Consider the following 23,889-nt stretch of genomic DNA (forward strand, 5'->3'; position numbering starts at 1 on the left):
CTTGTTCTTCTCAGGTACCCACTGGTGTGTCAGATAATGGGCAAAGGAATACCAAAGGTCTTTTTATGCCCCCACAATGTGGGAGCATATAGCGTTGCACTTGTCCGTCCGTCCGTCAGTCCGTCCGCACTCACAGGACAGTAATTATGTGGCTAGAGGGACAATAGGTAACTGTTCTTTCTCTTTGATGTCATTCATTCCGTAATGCTTTTATGTGGCTATTTTCTTTTGTGTGGCTAAAAAGAACAATAGAGAGAACAATAGAGTAGCCACATAATTACTGTCCTGTGAGAACTTCCGTCCGTACGTCCCGAAATCTTGTGAACGCAACTCCTCTTAAACCGGATGGCAGATTTTGCTTAAACAACATTAATGTGTATATGGTAGTAAAGGAAGGAATTTTTGCTGCGACCAAATTTAACAGAATTATGGCCCTTTGTTGATTTTTTCACTATATACTATGTAGAAATTTTGTGAACGCAACTCCTCTTAAACCGGATGGCAGATTTTGCTTAAACTTACAGGGATGAACAACCTTAATGTGTAGATGGTAGTAAAGGAAGGAATTTTTGCTGCGACCAAATTTAACAGAATTATGGCACTTTGTTGATTTTTTCACTATATACTATGTAGAAATTTTGTGAACGCAACTCCTCTTAAACCGGATGGCAGATTTTGCTTAAACTTACAGGGATGAACAACCTTAAGGTGTAGATGTTAGTAAAGGAAGGAATTTTTGCTGCGACCAAATTTAACAGAATTATGGCCCTTTGTTGATTTTTTCACTAAATACTATGTAGAAATTTTGTGAATGCAACTCCTCTTAAACCGGATGGCAGATTTTGCTTAAACTTCCAGGGATGAACAACCTTAATGTGTAGATGGTAGTAAAGGAAGGAATTTTTGCTGCGACCAAATTTAACAGAATTATGGCCCTTTGTTGATTTTTTCACTATATACTATGTAGAAATTTTGTGAATGCAACTCCTCTTAAACCGGATGGCAGATAATGCTTAAACTGGCAGGGATGAACAACCTTAATGTGTAGATGGTAGTAAAGGAAGGAATTTTTGCTGCGACCAAATTTAACAGAATTATGGCCCTTTGTTGATTTTTAGTTTTTCAACTTGTGGCACATGTAGTCCAAAAAATATTTGACCTAGAGTCATAAGATTGACAGAACAGTGGCGTGTGGGGGCATCCGTGTCCTATGGACACATTTCTAGTTCCATCAGTAAAGCTAGAAAGTTGCCATATGATAATACAGTGTTGGTGTGACATACAAACAAAAATTAATTGAATGATAAAAGAGTTGATGATCTTGAATAAAATGAGTGACAAAAACATGACTAAATATTACTGTGCCATTTATATACATGTATATATATATTACAGAGATTGTCAGATCAATATTGTTGACATCTTTGCTGTAAATCGCCCGGTGGAGAGCAGCAACTTCCTGTGGCATATCTCCAATAAACAACTTCTCTTCCACGCATCTAAAGCTAACAATATAGTTGGAATCTTATCCAGGTAATTACACAGATTGGTGAGCTATTTAAACTTTTTTATGGTAGATAATTATATAAAACATTACTGCGTGTTTGCAGTTAGACAATCAAACATGTATGTTACCTATATATACAGCTAATGCAAATTTGAGATTCTATTTCTACTTTTATCAAAGAAGGCAATAAATTTCCATATTATAAATTCTAAAGACTTGAATTGTTATTATATGGACATGTATAAACGGTTGTTTGCATTATAACCGTTATCAAGTGGCTTGTGTTAATAGGAGCTTACAGTCAGTTTTACTGGGCTATAGGAGAGGATCAGTGGTCAAGTGGTTATACAGGTTCATTCCTTAACTACTCCACTAACAGTTCAAAATTTTAATGGTCTTTCATCTAAAAATAGCAAGGTCTCATGTATCTGTACTCTACACTTGGCATGTAAAATAAATAGCTTATGGAACAGGTCAAATACTGCATCATTCATACAGTCCGCTAGAAATAAGAAAATATGCAGCATTGCAGATTGGGCAGCTGCACACAACAGTTAGTAAAGTGAAGCAAAAAAAGAAAAATATTGGGCCATTTTACCTATATAATCTTGACCACAAATATACAAGCTGTAAGAATATTTTTCTTTATTCTTCCTCAGGTTTCAAAGATTATTGCATCAGATTTAATGGCACATAATGCCTCAGAAACAAATAAAAAATTCTTTAAAAAGTTTGAGCATGTGCTTTATAAAGTCTAAATAATGTCTTTAGACCATGTTAGATGCTAAACACCAAAAGAGAGTAGTACTGAATGTGAAATTATGTTCATAAAAGTAGAAAAATGTAAACAAAGCAGTAATTTGACTTCCATACAAAATACTAAATCACTATGACACTGTACTTGCCAAAAAAAAAAATGAACCAAAAGATGGTTCAGATTAGTATCCAGTGAGTAAATTTTCAGAAACTATAATTATCAGGTCACTAGAAATATAAAGCTTCTGAGAAAAAAAGATTGAAGAATGTATTGGGCATAATGGACAGGGATAGGAATAGTCTATTGTACGGGCATCTTGCTTAAATTATAAAGAACCTTTTTGCATTGTTTATTATGAATTCTAAGTAATTAAGTTATATTTCAGAGGGTTGTTAATGCCGAGGGTTGTAGTGGAGGATCATGGAGGTACAAGGTCTGATCCTGGCATGTTGGGATCTGGTATTTACTTTGCAAGTGCTGCAAGGTAATGCTTTTGTAATTTTTGGTTTCAAATTGATATTTTAGATGATATTTTTCACATTTTGCTGTAAATTTATGTTTGAGTTTTTGCTAAATATTTTAATAAATTGTTATTTTTAATGGCTATTTTTTGTGTATATTAACAAAAATAATGTCTGGTCCAGAACTTTGTTGCTTTTTGCTGAATTTTAACTGTATGGAAGAATTGTATTCCATCCTTAGACAATATGGCATGCTCAAGTTCCTCTTATATAGCAAGAGTATGCATAAATAGAGGATATTGAATGAGTGTATGTTTAATAACGAATTTATTGAACAAGTTGAATAAAATTATTTTATGTGAGCCCCTGGAAAGCATAATAATATTTTCAACCAGTTCAATATATTCAGGTATGAACTTACACAAATTTAATTATCACATACTGAAAATATATAGACCATTTGAAGCGAAAAAGTGCCAATTTTCATTGACACGCCTATAGTATAATGCTAATATTTAGCATGTCTTAATGCTCTGTTTATATAACACAAATGACGTCACTTCAAAATATAATCACGGCTGTGCAATACCATGTTTACAAAGTTGTAAAAATGGCACTGGTATGTGATAAACTAAATTTTGAATGTAGGTCATTATTACATTATACTTGTATTTTATTTCTAAGGAAAAGCATTAAACCTTTACAAAGGTCCATTTCTTTCTTCTTTTCACAATAATTTTTTTGAAATGGTAGATTTGATTTTCTTTCTGCAATTTTTAGTACAAGTGTTGGTTATTCTCTGGCAAGTAAAACAAAAGGGTCAAGGTTTATGCTGGTCAGTGAGGTTGCCTTGGGCAGGTGTATGGATACGTATCAGAAAGATTTGACCTTGACCTCTGCTCCAGAAGGTTATAACAGTGTACATGGTGTGAAATCTTCTCCAGGAGAACAATCTGCATTTAAGGTACTATAATATATGATGTGTTTAGTTATCTAGGCTGTTGCACATCAATTTAATTTTTAGCTGTCTTTGATTTGAATCTGGAAATGTTCACTTACAGTTTAAGGGATTTTAATTTGAAAATATTATAGAAACCAATAGTGACCTTATGATGGCTGGACAAGCTCATTTTTAGAAATTCAATAGTTTTAGGGTTAATAGTTACCCTTGAAGCTGGAGTGTCAGTCAATTTAATATTTTTGCATTCGTCTCAGTGAGATATTATCCATATCTAACCAAATACTTGTTTAATAATCATTCCACTGACATATATAATTCATATCTAATCAAAAACTTGTTTTATAACAGGATTCTGATATTCCTCCAAGTGAGATATAATTCATATCTAATCAAAACTTGTTTTATAACAGGATTCTGTAATTTCTCTAAGTGAGATATAATTCATATCTAATCAAATCAAACACTCGTTTTATTACAGGATTTTGATATTCTTCCTAGTGAGATATTAGTGATATCTAATCAAAAACTAATTTTATTACAGGATGATGAGTATGTGATATACAGCCCGAATCAACAAAGACTGAAATATCTAGTAGAGTTTACTACAAAAACTGATGAAGTGAAGAGGACTTTTGAAGAGCTTGTAACCCTGGATGAAATGATGATATCTGATGATGAAGATTCTGATGTTATAAGTATGTATATCATGAATAATTGTGAATTTGGTGCATGTATAATACAAATAAAAAGCAATGGGAATGGTTTTCCTTCAATGTATCTAAATATTCAAGGTTATATTGAAACATTCTGTTTGTTTCCACAGGAAAATATTTGAATGTTTTAAATTACAGAAACTGTGCAATTGTTGAATTCTACACCAGCATCTTGTTACCTTCCTCCTGAAATTTAAGTTATAAATGTTATAAACTCATGAAAAAATAACCATGAAATATCAGACTGTAACCTGCATTCTGTGTAAGATTCAGTTCTTTAAGGCCAGTGTAGTATTTCTCATTACATTTGTATGATATGTTTTGCTGTTTTTCACATCAGGAACCTTATAAGATTTAAATAATACTGAGGGCATACTAGAACAGGTGCAGAGTCAAAGGTCAAGGCTAGTCTCATCTCCGAGGCAGATTCAGATGTTAACCTTTTATAATTATGTGCATGTGTTTATTTATTGCAAAAATAACATTTTGTCATTGTCTTATTAGGTTTGAAAGATGTCAAGGACATTACAGACCCTATGTCAAAGGTCAAGGCCGGTCTTGTCTCCAAGGACGATGCACCGGTTAACCTTAAATCTGTACATGTTCGTGCTAAACTGATGGATTTGGCATCTGAGGTAAATTATGTACATCTCTACTGAGATGTCAGGGCAGAGAGAATTTTTGTGTGTTCAGGGTGGTTTTAGATAAAATACATGTAATTAATTGTAGGGTGGTTGTTAGTTAAACTGCCAATATATCCTCATTAATGATTTGAAACAACTTTTAAGAATGAATTTATTAGATTCAATGTGATAACTATATTTTCTTGAAAAAAAACATGTTTTAGTCATAAGACACTTATTAATAAGTTCAAAATTGATGTAGCTATGAAGACTTAAATGATATGCTCCTTTTTTCATTGTAAATTTGGGCTGACAGTTGATGTTGGAAATATTTATACCCCCGCACAACAAAGTTGTAAGGGGGTATACTGGAATCAGCTTGTCTGTCCGACCGTCCAGCTGTCTGGCCGTATGGCGTCCGTCGTTTTTTTCTTGTCCGCCCAATAACTTAAGAATCCTTTGACCCACAGTCTTCATATTTGGCATGGAAGTTAGTCATAATCAGTAGATGACCCCTATTGATTTTGAGGTCACTGGGTCAAAGGTCAAGGTCACAGGGGCCTTGACTTCAAAAAGCTTGTCCGCCCAAAAACTTAAGGTTCCTTTGACCCACAGTCTTCATATTTGGCATGGAGGTTAGTCGTGATTAGTAGATGACCCCTATTGATTTTGAGGTCACCAGGTCAAAGGTCAAGGTCACAGGGGCCTTGACTTCAAAAAGCTTGTCCGCCCAAAAACTTAAGGTTCCTATGACCCACAGTCTTCATATTTGGCATGGAGGTTAGTCATGATTAGTAAATGATCCGTATTGATTTTGAGGTCACTGGGTCAAAGGTCAAGGTCACAGGGACCTTGTCAAAATAAAGCTTTTCCCCAATGCCTGTCCAGAGTGTATTGATTTTGACATTTTCACATTTGAAGCATGTAGAATACATAACTTAGCAATGCACTGGCTTAGTCACCTCAGATTTGGCAGGGTGGTTGTCCTTGAGTTCTAAATGGCCACTGTTGATTCTGACAAAGTGGTATGCGGGGGTATTCACGCCATGATAGTGGCAGTTCTAGTTTATGATAAAATATAAATCTGGCTAAAATATAAAAAAAGACTGTGCCACTGTTTTTCTAAACTGATTGCTACATTTGAATTATAATAGATATTGACAGACTTTTCCTTGGGCCATGTGAGTTATTTATCGTTTCTGCGAAGTGAATTATTAAATTAAAAGGAATTATTGCACAATGAAAACTTATTTTGACTTTCACCTGTGCACTCACTATCTACCCTGCTTTATGAAGGAATGAAATGAGGCAGTGAAAAAATTCAAGAGCTTTAGAAAAGAGTGAAGTATATCATCAGATGAATCACAAGCAAAGTGTGCTAATGATAATCTTTTATTTTAGGTGGTTGTGTTGCAAGAATATGAAAACAACAGTAAGAACCCTCTAGAAGCAAAGTATGTATTCCCACTAGGAGATCTAGCTGCTGTTTGTGGGTTTGAAGCATTTATCAATGGAAAACATATCATTGGGGAAGTGAAGGAAAAAGAGCAAGCCCATAAAGAATATAAGAAGGCAATTAGTGAAGGGCATGGTGCTTATCTTATGGACCAAGATGAGGAAACTCCTGTAAGTACAGTGAAACTGTATAAATGGTATAAAATATGATATTTGACCTGTATAAATGGTATATATAAATAAGATATGATATTGAAACCTGTATAAGTAGTATATTAAAATGGTATAATTTAGATATGATATTGGACCTTTATAAATGGTATGATCTTAGACCTGTATAGATAGTGTGTAAGTGTATAAATGTTATATCAGAATAATGATATTTGACTTGTATAAATGGCATAATATTAGATATGATATTGGACCTGTATAAATGGTATGAAATGACATAATATTATGATATTGGACCATGAATTAATGGTATAAGATAAGATATGATATATGACCTGTATAAATGGTTTAAAATTAGGTCTAATTTCAACATGATTAAAATTGGTGTATCAATTTGAATTAAATTTCAGTTTTGGACTTTTGGACAAGATGAATATGTCAGTAATTGTCAGTCAATACTACATTGTATTGATTTGTTTTAAAGTTAAATAATTTTCATGAGAGCTGGATATTCCCATCTGTACAAGAAAAGCATTGTCTGGTCCTTTTTCTTGCAAATTACAGTCATGTTAATTTAAGTTCAAATAGAATTAATCATATTAATATTTCCAGTTAAGCTGAGTTTACAATTTCATTCTTAATGGCAGAATAATGTCATTCAAAGCATGTGACTCATTCAACAATAGCTTTGTATAGCAGTGTCATGTAGACATATAGATATCTCTCTTATTCACTTTTAGTTTGAATTGAGTCTTTGATGAATGTATCACTGTATTGAATAAGAGTGTGACTTAAAATAGTGTTGGAACATGCACAACACTAAATACTGTATTCCGGTATATACTGGAAAAGGTGCTTGAATGATTAAATTTTAAAATCTTTTGCCATTTCACCTGCCAAAATGCATTTTGGAAAGTTTAATTCATCTCTTCCTACCAATTTATATAAGAACTTGAATGATAAATATAAGAATTGTTAAAAAAGAAAAAAAAAAGATTATTTTTCTACTTTGTGATCATGATTTCTGCAAGTGTCTAACACTGTAGTGAGTTAAATCTATTGATTATCACTTCTTATTACCAGGATGTGTTTACAGTCAGCGTGGGCAACCTACCACCTGGGGCAACCGTGCTCATCAAGATCACATATGTGGCAGAGTTACAGGTGGAAGGGGAAATGATCAGCTTTAGGTTGCCCGGAAGTGTGGCTCCTTGGAAGAAAGATTCATTGAAGGAAACTACACAGGTATGATTTCTATCCTGTAGTTGGTGTTTTGACATTTTTCCATACTGAAGTTGTATAATATAAGAAATATACTAGTCCTGATATGACTATGCACTGTCCTGCTGATTAGACTGTTCACTTCCCTGCTGACTGGTCTTTGCACTACCCTGCTGACTGGTCTTTGCACTGCCCTGCTGACTGGACTTTGCACTGCCTTGTACCAATTGATGAAGGTTGTGGTATAACTTGTGAGCAAATTTAAGAGGTTTTCTTTATCAAAACTGCTGAAACTTGGGCAGGTACCTGTAATAAGTCTGGTCAGACCATAAAGACTTTATGCTGGTGGTACAGCAAGCATGATAATTTTTTTGCTAAATAACGGTTTTTGACTTAACATGTTTTGAGTGCATGGCTGTGTGAAGCTTTGTATGGGTTGCTTGGTTCTGTTCTTATAGTGAAGGCCAGATGTCATTAGATAACTTATATGTTAAAGAAGCTCAACTTAGGTTGAAAAGTCTAAGAACATTATATTTTAAACTGTTACATAATTTAACTGGTGCACTTTATATGGAAAAATATGCAAAAATTAATAAAAAAAATTACACTCTGTATTGAAAATGAAAATCAATTTTTCAGTGCAATTTTAAGCCCGCTTTGAGTTAAAAGCACTTTTAAATGCTTTTCATCTTTAGTCATTTTCATTTGCACAATAAAAATGATTATTCTGCTAAAATAGAGTGATCAATGATATGAAATTTTGCACACAAGTTAGTGTTGTATACCTTCAACAGTTGGTACACAAATCGTGATAAAGTATTTCCAGTCCCTCCATGTCAAAAAAACTTCTGAATCAGTAGAGTTGCTTTAAAAGGTTCATATGGAGAATTTCTTTTCTTTCTTGTTCCAGCATGAGACAGAAACCATAGAGGTTAAACAAGGGGAGACAAGTCTACAGGTTTCTGTAGAGATGCCCTTTGACATAAGGTCGATTGAATGTCCTTCACAAAAGATAAAGGTCAAGGTGAGTTATCAATAGAAATTCAACACTCAAGGAAGACATATATTTGGAAGAATTTATTTAGAGTCTGAAGTAAAATTTAACTATGTTGCTTTATTAAAGTTATGAAGCATTTTCAGGTATTGTTTTTGTTTAAAAGAGATGTTGTTGATTGTTTGATTATGGATAGACTTGGTTCTTTTATACAAGTAATTTGTTTCTTGATAAATGCCTCTGAAACAAAAAAATTGTACTTTTTTTAGATAGGGCAAACATAGTTTTATAACATTTAATAATGATTTAAGAGCATGTTAGATGCTTATCATCTAAAGAATGTAGTGCTGAACGTTAAATTATTTCTCTTGAAAAAAAACAAAATGTTAACAAAGTAGTATGTTGACTTACCTACAAAAGACTTTATCAAAATTAACTATACTTATTGCAAAATGCAAAAGAAACAAATGATGGTTCTGGTTAATTGGTCAATGAGTAACTTTTTGAAATTTTTTGAGGACATTTGAAAGCTTTTGAAGAATGAACATAAAGCATTTCTGTGATATAATGGGCCTTTTAGTACCTAAAACATTTACAATTCTGGATATATCAAATATTTGTGTCGATAAAAACTTGTAAATTATGTTTTTAATGATGACTTGCTTTATGTAATGATAAAAAATAGACAAATTTACATAAAACATTCTCACAGTATTTGAAATATATTTTACAGAGGACATTAACAAAAGCAACAATTGAAATGTTGGAAGGAGAATCTATTGGGGATGGTTTCCAGCTTTTGATTGGTTTAGCTGAGATACATGTACCAAGAATGTGGGTGGAACGGAAACCAGACGATCAGAATCATCAGGTGATTGATTCTAATACAAAATAAATGAGCGGCATCATGACAAAACCAACATAATGCGACCAGCATTGATCCAGACCAGCCTGCGCATCCGTGCAGTTTGATCAGGATCCATGCTAGCAGTTTCTTTACTTGTTATAGGGTCTGTAGGCGAACAGCATGGATCCTGATCAGACTGCGCGGATGCACAGACTGGTCTGGATCCATGCTGGTTGCAAACCCATGATGTTGGTTTTGTCATGGCGCGGCTCAAATGAGATTCAAGGATGCAATGTTGAGTTAAAATATTGGGGATATGTGTTTGTTTCTCTGTTCAATGCAGAATGAATACCTAATCTGATGTATTTTGAACTATATAGCCAAGAATGAAAATAAAACGGCATGTGTTCATGACTAGAATATAATTTGATCTGTCAAACAGAACAATAAATTTTCTACTTATTTCATGCTTTCCAGCTGTTTTCTGATTATTTCCTTGATTTCATAGCTACCACTTCATGACATCTTCAAATTATGACATCACAATATCCAGGTTGATAAAAAAATAGTTGTGTAAAGTTTTTATCAAAGGATGTTTTTCAAAAATTAATGATCATGAATCTTTTATGTACTGACATGGAGTATTGTTTAACAGATTATTTTTAAGAGCCATAGGTTCTTTTTATTTTTAGATATTTCTTAACCATGCCAATAAAAACAAAAGCTAAACAATTGGCATTTAGGAATATATTAATTTACACATGTACAATTAAATGTCATGTCCCTGAAGAAAGAAAATTTGAAAATTGAAAGAAAATGCTAATTAACTTCTTGTTTACTCTATGATTGTAAGAGATCATACAATTGTCAGATGTTTGTATATATTTTTTTCTTATCTTGTTTATAAAGGCATGCATGTTGGCATTTTACCCAGAATTTGAGGCGTGCGAGACGGATGATGTAAACATGATTCTACTGCTGGATCTGTCCAATTCTATGAAAGGAGATGCCATTGTTAGTGCCAAAAAAGTTTTACTGCTGACCCTTCAACATTTACCTTCCACCTGGAACTTTAATGTCATAGTGTTTGGAACAGGTGTGTGTGTCTTTGTGTGTATTTCTTAATCATAAGGTTAAACTGTTAGTCATTCAAGTGTTTTAATAGTAGTGGTATTGATAAAGAGACCATTTGCATCAGCACCATTCTAGAGAAAGGTAAAACAGTACATCAATGTTGTTTGACTTATGTCTGTTCTGTTTTGCTGCTAAGTTGTCAATATGTTATGATATAAGAATCTTTCGATACCTTTACTACAACGCATTTTTAGACCTTTACGCAAATTAAGCATGGTAAGAGATAAAATTCTATAACTTATAATTTTTCAGTTACTTTTAGTCCTTTATTTCACTGTTTTAGTGTGTACAGGTGAGCTTCATAGGTCTTCCCTCGCCAGAGGTCAAGCTAAAAAGTTTTTTTTTAACAGTGTCACTTGAAATATAAAGACACTTAATAAAAACAAAACTTCACATTTATTAAACAGAACTTTTATCTTTTTCTTTGAGATTATTTTCAAGTCATCAGTAATGTTGGTTTACCCGTAACCTGGTGAATCTCTTAAATGTACCTCTCCAGCTTCCATTTTAGAATAGTCCACTATCAGTTTTGGGGATATCAAAATGAAATTTGAAGTTGCACAGTCAACAGACTGCACAGATATCCAGGCTGGCCTGTGTCTATACTGGTGACAAAGTCAAAATACTTTAGATTCTAGCATGTGTAGGGTTCAAGTTGATATGAAAAGGTCAATGTTCATAAGACGGAGAAATAATCAAAGTAACAAATTTTTGACACATGTAGTTATTTTTAGTAACATTATGTAATTTTGTTTATTTCAGCCTGGAAAGAGTTGTTTCCCACTTGTGTAGCTAAAACTTCATCAAATATGAAACAAGCATCAGAGTTTGTGATGGTAAATACACATGTATTTGTATAGAGAAAGTAAAGGAATTTTGTGACATTGCTCTTAATTTGTTTATGTCAAGCTTTGCTACTGACAGAAAAATAGGACCTTCACACTCATACGAGTGTATCTACAACAGGGTGTATCTTTGTTATACCCCCACAAACGAAGTTTAGGGGGGGTATATAGGAGTCAGCTTGTCGGTCGGTTGGTCGGTCGGTCGGTCCACATCATGGTTTCCGGACGATAACTAGAGTTTGGAATGAGATATTGTAATCAGACTTGGTATATAGCAACCTTATGTGGAAACTCCGGTTGGTATTGCATTTGGACCCCCTGGAGTCAAGGTCAAGGTCAACGTTACTGAAAATAGAAAAATGGTTTCCGGACAATAACTACAGGTAGGAACGAGATATTGTTATCAAACTTGGTGTATAGCAAGCTTACATGAAGACCTGTGTTGGTATTGCATTTGGACCCCCTGAGGTCAAGGTCACCGTTACTAAAAATAGAAAAATGGTTTCCGGACAATAACTATGAATGAGATATTGTTATCAAACTTGGTGTATAGAAAGCTTATATGAAGACCTTGGTTGGTATTGCATTTGGACCCCCTGGGATCAAGGTCAAGGTCACCGTTATTTAATGGTTTCCGGACAATAACTACAGTTAGGAATGAGATATTGTTATCAAACTTGGTGTATAGCAAGCTTATATAAAGACCTGGGTTGGTATTGCATTTGGACCCCCTGGGGTCATGGTCAAGGTCACTGTTACTAAAAATAGAAAAATGGTTTCCAGACAGTTACTAGAGTTAGGAATGAGATATTGTTATCAAACTTGGGGTATAACAAGCTGATATGAAGACCTGGGTTGGTATTGCATTTGGGCCCACTGGGGTCAAGGTCACTGTTACTAAAAATAGGAAAATGGTTTTCGGACAATAACTTGAGTTAGGAATGAGATATTGTAATCAAACTTGGTGTATAGCAAGCTTATATAAAGACCTGGGTTGGTATTGCATTTGGACCCCCTAGGGTCAAGGTCACCGATACAGTGTTACTAAAAATAGAAAAATGGTTTCCGGACAATAACTAGAGTTAGGAATGAGATATTGTTATCAAACTTTGTGAAAAGCAAGCTTATTCAGAGACCCCAGTTGGGATTACAATTAATTGAAATATTTCTTTGTACACAGTTGATAGTTTGTGATCAATTTTTCTTCAGACTACTTACTTTTCAAAAAGTCAAAGTTGCTGGTGGGGGTATTAATCACCTTCAGTGATAAGTCTAGTTATTTTTTGGCACTAAAGGCCTTAAGGCAGTAATGTTTTTATCTTTGAATTTTACCTTTTACTGTTTCATGTAATAATTGATTGTACAGGGAAACTTCTGTAGTTCTTCTTTCTTATGAGAAGGAAGAACTATGTTTGTTGAAATTCACTGAGCCGTGATGCTATTAAATTTCACCTAGAAATCCAAAGCATTCAGAATGTATATGGGACATGCCATTTTGTTCTATGGACAGTGCCATTTTGATATAAGGTAGTTTTACTTTTAGTTTAGAGGTAAACACAGTTACTAGCAGCAGACTATAGGAAACAGTATGATTGTCATCATAGAACAGAAGAAGAAAAGTTTAGAAAAAAAAAGACAAAATTTAATGTATTATAATAAATGTCATTTTGCGTGTATAAATTATTTCAGTAAATATATATTGTGACACCCCCACTTCCACCTTCAAATGGGACAAGTCTATCTGTTAATTGCATCAGAAAACATTGTATTGTCTATTTAAAGGTTGAATTGTCTGGCCCCTTTAAGACCATTTCTAGTCAAAGGAAACCACATCTGCATGACACTGCTTATTTTTTCCAGCTTCTAAACATGGACTCCTGTTTATAATCAAATGTATATTCATAAATTTAGTGTTGCCCTTGAAACAATTTTGGTAAGCTTAACTTGTTGAAGTAGCTAAATCTCAAGATAATGATATTTCAGAGCTTGTCTCCAACTATGGGTAACACAGAGGTTGTGAGGCCACTACATACATTCTACCTGATGAAACAGGAAAACTCCATGCAGAATGTGTTACTTATATCTGACGGACATATGAACAACACGGAACTGTTACTAAATAGTGTACGAACAAATTGCCAACATACCAGAGTGTTTACTGTAGGAGTCAGGTAAATCAATAAATACTTGGTTTAAACATATTTTTATTCAAAGTAATATATACATGTTAAAATTTACAATTTAAGCAGAAAGGAATTGGACCGAGAGCTACAATAGCTCATGGTAGTCCTCTCCTTTAACAAAAGCAATATGTTCATACATGTATATTACATGGCTTATCATAATTTTAATTAAACCCTATAAAGAAGGAAAATGAAGAGAAAAAAAATACAAATACATGTATGCAATTGATAGAAAATAATAAAGAGAAAGATGGAGAAAAGAGGAGTTTGCGGATGTTTCTATATCATTTGTCGTTTTGGTAGGAACATCATGTATGGAAAAAAAAACACTTTATTTTGAAGTGATAAGAAAATTGTTTGTGTTGATCAGGTATATGATTTATAGGGATTTATAGATTGGTGAAAGTGGCAAGGAATCAAATAAGTTATAACTTGATTGCATTTTATAAAAGTGCATGTAATCATACTGTAGACAGGCTAAGAGCACATTTTTAAACAGATTTTTGAAGTTCTTATACATTCTTATTGTTCAGGTTTACCTGCTTTGTTATTAAAAATAATGTCCTAAAGATAATTTTTGTTAATACATTATAGAAAAAGATAAGCATTTGGGCTTGATAACATATATCCCAAAGATATTTATATCGTTTATTAATGAGATGATACTTAAAAAAAAGTTGTATAACATGAAATAAGGTAAAATACTTGAGGTTAGTGATTTGAGCATCAGCTCAGTCTGATCAGGATCCATGCTGTTCACTATCAGTTTCTCTACTTGTAATAGAGTTGGTAAGCGAACAGCATGGATCCTGATCAGACTGCGCGGATGCACAGGTTGATCTGGATCCATGCTGGTCACAAATGCGCAATGTTGGTTTTGTCGTGACGCGGCTCATTTATGTTTTTACAGTGGCACAGCTGACAGACACATGTTGAGGGCTTTGGCTAGAGTTGGTGCAGGGTCCTTTGAGTACTTTGATACAAAAGTTAAATCTAAATGGGAAACAAAGGTAAAAGTGATGGGCTGAGTATAGAAATAGTATGGTTAATTGTTTGTCATGTTGCTTAAGTTATTCCAAAATTCATGTTGTATTCCAGAAGACTGATACCTACAAACATTTCCAAAGATTTGTATGAAATAATTTTCTATTTTTCCATGAATATCTGTCAACTTCTCCTCAGAATACATTGCATCAGTCTATGTAGGATAAAAAGACATCAGCCAAAAAATGTTTTCAACCAAATAGAAATTGAAAAATTTATCCAGCTTGGAGACTGCAGTTGATAAAGATCTGTAGAAATTGTACCCTCCCTGCAATTTGAGGTTCTTGTCTTTATTTTATCTATTATATCTAAATGTCTTTATTTAACAAGGTTAAATCTCAGATCAGCAAGGCCGCCCAGCCAGGTCTGACGTCAGTACAAGTGGAATGGGAACAGCATGGTGCCGATGTTCCACCTCCGGTTCAAGCCCCTCGACAAATTACGGCCCTATTTAACGGTTCTCGTTCCGTGATATACGGATATGTTCCTAACTGTACAATGGTAAGTTCATTTTCTATTTTGTTTTCTGGTTGCTATAATCTCTTATGGAGTATTAGAAATCTGTGTTTATATTTGCCACTTACATTTTTGTATTATATCTCCCTCTAAAAGTTATGATATTATAATTTATTTCCCTCTAAAATTATATTAATTTTGCCTTTAATATTTTTGAAAAAGACCATTGCTGGAGACTTACAACTAAATGCTCATGCAAATTTTATAAAAAAAAGAAAAGAACTTTTTAACACATTATATTTGAATTTTATGCATCTAACTTGCATGCTATCTGTAGTATTAAATGGTAATTGTGCATAAAAATTAATATCCATATCCTCAATATAAGTATGAACTTCTGTAATTTTAGGCAACATTGAGAGCAAGTGTAGCTGGAGAAGAGGTCTCCACCATGGTATCAACCTCGGACCTCAGTATTACAAATGGACATGTAAGATTTTAAACTGTAGCATAGATTGATTATAAACTTCCCATAGCATGCCAAACATAATCATAAGTTGTTGTTTTAATATTAAAATTCAGATATAACTTTTTTAACAATTTATCGAATATTTAGTATTGGGTCATTTGGTACGCTGACAATATATCATTATAAAATTTCTGTGAAAGTTAACTATACAGGCATGACCTCACATGTATTTATTTAAAATTTGATAAATAGGCATAATAACTTTATTTTCCAGATTTTACATCGTCTGACAGCAAGGGCAATAATCAGTGACTGGGAAAATGGAGTCTTGTCTGCTGACCGTACTGACCATGAGGTACAGTAAAATTCCCCAAATCTGTGGGGTATTTATTATAGACATTTTTCACCAGTACAGGAACCATACTGTCCAGTCTTACCAGAATCATTTTTGACAGCAGTATTTCAACATTTTGACATCAGATTACTAGTACCAGTGAAATATGATTTATATCATTCACTATATATGATCTCTAATTTATAAAAACACAGTCTTTTTATATGTTAGGCATAATAAAATTTTATCCTAAACATTTTCTTATATCAAATGTTGGTCAATCACCAATATAACAGTCGATGTTTTGAAATATATAGTCATTCCAGCTCAACTTGACAATGAAAAAAGAGGCATAATGTTTTTTTAAGATGATAAATTGCAGTCTATTATATATAGAGCATATTGAATGAGTGTTGGTTTAATACTAAATTTATTGAACGAGTTGAATAAAATCATATTATGCAAGCATAATATTTTTCTATTCCACGAGTTAAATGAATTTAGTTTTGATTCTACACGAATATAGTATTCTATTTGTCACACATATAAAAAAGAACGGTAAACTGTTAACAAGAGTCACTTTTATTTGACGCACTATAGTGTAAAGCTAACAAGGCGCTTTAACGCTATGTTCATATATAGAGCGCCAATGACATCACATCAAAGTGTTATTACACAAGTGTTATATTGTTTTTAGTACATGGCTTTATTGTACTCCTGCACTATTAATTTAAAGAAGTAGGAAATTTCATGTATTTAATTATATTTTATTACAGATATTGAAGATGAACACTAAAGATTATATCATTGAGTTAAGTAAGGAGTACTCTATTGTCACTCAATTCACCAGCTTTGTTGCCATAGAAAAAAGAGACAAGGTATAGTATTTCAATCTAAAATTTATAGTACTTGCATCAATGTTAGGGGGTTTTTTTTGTGTGCGGAGGTGGGGGTGAGTGGAGGGGATGGGGTGGTCAGGAGAGGTTTGTTGCATATCAGACTGGATCATCTAGAGTTAACCCACTAGATGCAAGATTTAAGATTACTTGCATACTTTGAACAATAAATTCCACTGTCATTATGCATAAGTTGTATAAGTTGTAAATTTATGGGCAGCTGTAGAGAAATGGTGCTTAATAAAGATATGCGGTTCCTTTAAAAAAATTGATTATGGTTAAAATGTAATAAAAACTCTGCTGTTACTAGTAATTATTGGTTTCAGCCTTATGGACTGTATTAAAATAATACATTTCTAGTAAAGTTTTAAAAACGATAATCACAGCACAACAATTGTGTAATCCTTTGCGAAAAAGATTTTCTTTGCTAAATGCTCATTAGTTGACACAAAGTTAACACCAGTGAAAATAATGAAATTTCCAAACAGAGCTGATATTACTTATGATGGTTTTTTTTTATGCCCCCTTTTATTGAGTTGGCACTGTCTGTCCGTATGTCTGTCTGTACATCCCCACTTACACAACACAACTGTATCTTTGTCATGCATGGAGGGATTTTGAAATAACTTGACACAAGTGTCTACCACATCAAGACAATGTGTCATGTCCCTACTTTGAAGATCAAGTTCACACAGTTACAAGGTTCACATTCTCACAACTAGAGTTTAAAGGTACACACATTTGTGGCCGCACTGTAAATTTGTCATGCATTGAAGGTTTTAAAAAAATCAAAAAAAAAATCTTGTTTTTTATATTTCCAAAGGACGAGGAGAAGAAAGCAGTAGATGCCCCGGCTATGTCAGAACTAGTGGAGCGTGAAAATGTGGATCAACTTCAGTATATGGCATTTGAAGAGGTAAGATCAAAATAATAATTAGGTGGTTTGATGTTATAAGATTGTAGCTCATTCTTTATGTAAATTGATTAACAAGTGTTTGCCACTACCATTTAACATGTTATATTTGAAGTAGCCAAAGCTATGGCCATTTTAGAAAATGATGAAGTAGCCAACTTTTTTACTAGGGGTGTAACTTGAATTGATCTGCAGAACAGTACAATCTCTGCAAAGCAGTACCCTTTGATAGGCAAAGCTTTTTGTTTTTGCAGAGTTTTTAGTCTAGATAAGTGCATTTTATTAAAAAAACCCTGCAAGCCTCCAGATGAGCCAAAATATTTAAAAAAAATAGTCTAACTTGGGGGAAATATACTTAGATTGTAAGATAAATAGATTCAATATTTAAGTAATAATGTATATCTTTTATGAGCAATATATGACTTTGATTTTGCAGTATTTCATATCAACATATTTCTACTGCATTGCTAATGCAGTAAGGGCTATTTTTGCATGTTTCCACCTATTTTTGGTAATTTACATGGATTGTTAGTGCAGTTTGCATTGTGTAAATTACTTTCTTTATTCAGTTTGCAATTATTTACTTTAAGATAACAGATTGTCATACAGGAATTGCATCACTGTATAATACTACAGAATAATAGATCTACAGCTATAAGAATAGTTCTAACACGCTTCACACTATTCCTCTATCAAAAAAATAGAGCAATCAAGTGCATTATTACAAGATATACAATGTATGCACAGCATAAAAAATTTGATTGCTTATGTGTCATGTGATGTTAGATAACTATGAAGTCAATAAACCAAATGACATCAAGAAAATTTCTTCTACGCTCAATTTAGTCTAACATATTTTTATCAATTCTCTTTTTATTAAGCATGTTATAATGGAAATAGATATATGTTTTTCTTGCATTAAAGTATAATAAAGCATGCTTTATCGTATTTAATCAGTGACAGGTTCATCGACCTTCCTACGCATTTGAACTTGAACAGTGCATTATTCTACAACAGTGAACTCCACTAAATTTGATACAAATAAATGTAAATACCTAGTCCAATATTTAGGACAGTTAATACTCCAAATTATTATAATCTAATTTTGATTGACAGGATAATGACCTTGAGGCTTACTTTAAGAAACTAGATGATGAGCTAGATGAGATTGATTCTGATGATGATAAAATCAGACTCCTTAAGGAAGGTTTCAAGCTTGTACGGATGATTCAAGATACAGACCAACAGACAGAGACAATACTGATGGTTTGTGGGATATATATACGCATATTAATTTGATAACTTTCCTCTTGTAGCTGAGGGGTTGCCTTAACGGGTTGAGGCATCAGAATTTCAGCTACCGTTTATCCCTAATTAAGAGGTGACAAAATGTGTAAGAATAGCTGGAGTCTATGCATCCCTTAGCTCCAGCAGTTGGGATGGTTTTGACCCCAGGTGTTGCTTTGAAGATTGTAACACCCAAGGTCCTGTTTCGGTGCCTTTTAACCTAAACTTTGTTGGTGCGCCATAATATCAAACAAACAAATTATTAGATAACTTCTTCCAGGTTATATGACATATTATGTAAATTGTAATTAATATAAGAATTTTGAACCAGCTGCTGGTACAGACCGGGATATCTAGCAAGAGGGTAACTGTTTTATGGCAGTAACAAGGCTCTGTGTAGGGTGTAAGATTTTTCTAGAATCAGTGTAAATGGTAGAAAATCCTGTCTGACATGCACGAAAAAATATTGCAAAGGCTTTCTTTACCATTTTATTCCTGAAAGAATTAAAATTTAAGATGGTTAAGAATAAAGCTTTTTTTCTCAATATTTGTGAACTGATCTGAAATCAGCTATTCATTTTATTATCCTTGATTTCAGCTGGAAGAAGTGTTTGACAGTTTGGATATAGGTGATAAAGTGGACTTCAGTGAGACTTTTGGAATGGAAAGAAGTAAGAATATATTTGTCTATATCAACCTTTAATAAGTTACTAGTACCTTTCTTTAATGTCAGATCATCTATAAGGGCCACCTTTTAATACACTTGAATACCTTTAAATGAGCCGCGTCATGACAAAACCAACAAAGTGCGTTTGCGACCAGCATGAATCCAGACCAGCCTGCCCATCCGCGCAGTCTGATCAGGATCCATGCTGTTTGCTATCAGTTTCTCTACTTGTTATAGGGTTTGGAAGCGAACAGCATGGATCCTAATCAGACTGCGCGGATGCGCGGGCTGGTCTGGATACATGCTGGTCGCAAATGCATTATGTTGGTTTTGTTGTGACGCGGCTCAAATTACGTTTTAATTATGTGGAAGCTTAGCAATATTTTGATTATGAAAGTACAAAAATGTTCTGTACTGGTTGGGGACCACCAAAAGCGGACAACCACCAAACCCGGACGGCCCCGAAAATGCTTAATATAGTATTTTCTTTGTTCAGTAGTTGTCAGTCACTTTTTTTTTTTTAACAATAAGTGCATGTTTCTTATATAATTTAGTAAATAAATTTATTTCAACCTCCGTAAATAGTAATATTTTAATGTCTATTTTAAGAATGTTGATGTTGAAATTTGGGCATCAAAAAGCAATGCCTGATCTCATATACCAGCTATAATCATTTGCAAAGTAAACAATAGAATTTCCAAAACTTCAGCATTTGTTGCTGATATATTGTATATAATGTTAAAAATAAAAAATTAAAACACCCAAGCTTTTATATGAATTAAATCACGCCATGTACATATCTGGTACTGTAGTGTAGACAATTTAGGTAATTTTGATACCCTCCTTGTCGAGCCTCAGATTTAAGTGTCAATACAATCAGAAATAATCTAACTAGTTCGTTAGTTAGGAGAAGAACCTAGCTGAACTGTGTCAAATTTTTAGGTCTCTGAGTTCGAAATTATGAAATCTGTATGGAAAATGTTCAAAAAGTGTCCAGTGATGGTCCCCGATGTTTATTATAAAAAAGATAATAAAAAAAAAAATAATAATAATACCTAGAATGTACATGCTCATTATGTGAACCATATATACATGTTAAAAATTTTTATCAGAAAATAACAGTATGTATTAATTCCATTTGAATATTATGCTTGTAGCTTATTTATCCAGAAGAAAGTTTCTGTATATAGGCCACCAATGTACTTAATATAATAATATTATGAACTATTTTTCACTGGTTATAAACTTTTTTATTTATTGATCTAGGAAAGCCACCAAAACCAAAAAGTTCACATTTGTTTGTAAAAACTTTGACTGGCAAAACTGTGAATCTGGACTTGAATACTGACTGTACTATAGCTGACTTAAAGGTATTTAATTAAATTTCTTTTATCATTTGTTGGTTATGATTTATGATTATGATACATTAACCTGTAACTTGCTAAAACTTGTTGTTGTGTTTATTACTTCGGATCACGGCAGTAAGCCACATTGAATTTACCAGAGCACAGTTCAGCCACCGCATTGTTCTTGGACAGGCTGTCGAGCTGTTTATCAGTACTAATTGCTTTCACTTTTGCAAGCAAGTGATAACTTGTATACATGACAGAGCAGAGGTACAGTGCGAATGACTGTGGTCAATCACAACAAAAGTGACCTGCACCATCTGGGAATCGAACCTGGGTCGCCCAGCATATTTTTACATGCCAGTACAAGTGATGGGGAAAAGTAATTTTTCTCTTAATGAATTAACATTTGTCTTTTATTCCCAAGAGACATATATAAATCAAAATAATTTAGAAAGAAATGTTCTTACTTTAAGCTTATCAATTTATCTAATGAAGCCTTTCTTATACCCCTGAATGTAGATTTTAATCTTTAACCTATTTGATCCAAATGTGATTTAGACTTTGACACCACTTGTTTAGAACCAGCCTAGTCTGCACATCCATGCAGTCTGACCACAAGGGCTCTATACTGTGGGAAGTTCAATTTTCATATTATTAGCTTGACTATTTGCAGAATAATCGAGCTAATGCAGTCACCCATTTGTTGGCGTTGGTGTCCCTGTGGTTAAGTTTTTGCGTGTAAGCTGATATCTCCATAACTACTGAAGGGAATGGATTGAAACTTCACACACTTGTTCTCTGTGATTATCTAACATGATTGGCACAAGTCCAATAACTCTTATTTGCTTTTTTTGCATAATTATGCTCCTTTTTTACTTAGAAATTCTTGTTAAAGTTTTTGCTTGTAAGCTGGTATCTTCATAGGGTTTGTGCTTTTTTGGGGACAATTTAATGCTTTCATAATAAAGCAGTGATTTACTCGATAAGACATCTTAATAACAAGCCTTTGTACCTTTTTGGACAATTTTATGTATTCATATAGGTAAGTACATGTATTATTATACTCAATGAAACACCCTTGTGACAACTTTTTCGATTGGTGGAGCGCTGCTGTCCTCCAACAGTTCTTATTTTTAAATTGAAATCCTTTAAACTTTGGCTGAACTGTTCCAGGGCAAATCTTTTTCACAATGTCAGCAGGTCAGGAGTTCAACAATGATTTATCATGATAGCTATCCAAGAGATATAAGTCCGTTCTTTTTTTAAACACCATTTATTTGTTGTACAATCAAGGCTATGATACAAGACAAAGAGGGTATACCTCCTGACCAGCAGAGACTGGTTTACGCTGGACGTCAGCTAGTAGATGACTGGACATTGCAGGATTATGATATACAAAATGAGTCAATGTTACATCTTGTATTGAGATTAAGGGGCGGTAAGTCTGTATGTCTTAAATATAGAGTAAAGGGAGATAATGCATGTTTCAATAACATCAGTCATAGTTGAATCCTTTATTTATTGGAAAAAGAGCAAAAATAAAGGATGATAAAATAGGTGTATTGTCTAAACATTATGAAGTATAATGACAATTTTTCTAATTTATAATTCTTTTGTTTTAGTTATTTTTGTCATTGTATGAAAAAAAAGTTAATTTCATGAAAAGACTAAAACACTCTTGAATATTTGAATATTTCAAGCATTTTACTGTCTGTATGGAAATTTGTTTAACTCCAGTGAAAATGGTTATTCATTTCTTACAGGACCATCAGAAGATCAGGTACTTAAATTTAAGAAGGCAAGAGGACTTTTGAAGGTAAAAACATAATTATAATTATGTATTGATTAAAATGAAATACACAGGTTTTTTGTCTTCACCATATGGCTATATAGAAATCACTTTATTTAAGAAACAATATATCCCAAACAGTGATTTTATTGCTCTATAAAATCACTGTTTGGAGTTTGGATGTGAGGAATTATATTACGTGGGCATATAATGATCCTTATCCGAACGGCAAACAGTGATTTTATCAGGCATGTGAATTTATTATTTAATGAGTTCAGATTTTCATAACACTGACTTTATAACCTGTTTTTGTAAGGAAAAAGGCAGCAGTATTTCTCTGACAGTAGTTTCACCACTATTAGATTTGTATTGTTTGGGAATTTATAGCTGATAGTAGTCAGATGAGGCCTTTCCTTTAGGCCAGAATTTTTAGGCCAAATTTTAGAGCATCTAGCTTGCGTAATCTTTAAACTAGTGCTTTGTCCTGGTGTCTAGAGACATTTTGATCTGTGTAGAATAACATTCCATTAACTTGAGTAAAATTATATTCCAGCATGAAAGAGAAGCCATGTCAAAGATTTCTGCAGATGTTAATGAAACTAAAATGCTTTTAGTAAGTTCTCCTTTAGTGGCCCTATCATTGCTTTGTTTTATATAGCTGTTTACATTTCACTTTACTATTACACTTTACTTTAATGATATGCATTTAATTACTATTACACTTTACTTTAATGATATGCATTTAATTACTATTACACTTTACTTTAATGATATGCATTTAATTACTATTACACTTTACTTTAATGATATGCA

The 23,889-nt window shown here is 33.3% G+C and overlaps 1 protein-coding gene across 3 annotated transcripts in view; it reads left to right on the forward strand.

Moving 5' to 3' along the window:
- The window catches only part of LOC132751015 (protein mono-ADP-ribosyltransferase PARP4-like), a 66,263-nt gene that overhangs the window by 14,934 nt on the left and 27,440 nt on the right, over window positions 1-23,889 (forward strand). For 2 of the 3 annotated variants that reach the window (XM_060741111.1, XM_060741113.1), the window contains exons 10-33: window positions 1,396-1,533; window positions 2,650-2,748; window positions 3,506-3,689; window positions 4,228-4,381; window positions 4,904-5,034; window positions 6,424-6,648; window positions 7,732-7,893; window positions 8,780-8,893; window positions 9,597-9,734; window positions 10,620-10,806; window positions 11,607-11,680; window positions 13,673-13,860; window positions 14,783-14,882; window positions 15,247-15,417; window positions 15,782-15,862; window positions 16,116-16,196; window positions 16,952-17,053; window positions 17,895-17,987; window positions 19,101-19,250; window positions 19,870-19,942; window positions 21,205-21,308; window positions 22,581-22,725; window positions 23,051-23,103; window positions 23,630-23,689. In XM_060741111.1, the coding sequence (XP_060597094.1) occupies window positions 1,396-1,533; window positions 2,650-2,748; window positions 3,506-3,689; window positions 4,228-4,381; window positions 4,904-5,034; window positions 6,424-6,648; window positions 7,732-7,893; window positions 8,780-8,893; window positions 9,597-9,734; window positions 10,620-10,806; window positions 11,607-11,680; window positions 13,673-13,860; window positions 14,783-14,882; window positions 15,247-15,417; window positions 15,782-15,862; window positions 16,116-16,196; window positions 16,952-17,053; window positions 17,895-17,987; window positions 19,101-19,250; window positions 19,870-19,942; window positions 21,205-21,308; window positions 22,581-22,725; window positions 23,051-23,103; window positions 23,630-23,689 (3,007 nt within the window). The remainder of the gene's footprint in view (window positions 1-1,395; window positions 1,534-2,649; window positions 2,749-3,505; window positions 3,690-4,227; window positions 4,382-4,903; window positions 5,035-6,423; window positions 6,649-7,731; window positions 7,894-8,779; window positions 8,894-9,596; window positions 9,735-10,619; window positions 10,807-11,606; window positions 11,681-13,672; window positions 13,861-14,782; window positions 14,883-15,246; window positions 15,418-15,781; window positions 15,863-16,115; window positions 16,197-16,951; window positions 17,054-17,894; window positions 17,988-19,100; window positions 19,251-19,869; window positions 19,943-21,204; window positions 21,309-22,580; window positions 22,726-23,050; window positions 23,104-23,629; window positions 23,690-23,889) is intronic. The other variant, XM_060741114.1, reaches the window with a different exon arrangement.

This window comes from Ruditapes philippinarum, unplaced genomic scaffold, assembly GCF_026571515.1.
Source record: "Ruditapes philippinarum isolate M1 unplaced genomic scaffold, ASM2657151v2 ctg1618_1_1_1_1, whole genome shotgun sequence".
Classification (NCBI taxonomy): domain Eukaryota; kingdom Metazoa; phylum Mollusca; class Bivalvia; order Venerida; family Veneridae; genus Ruditapes; species Ruditapes philippinarum.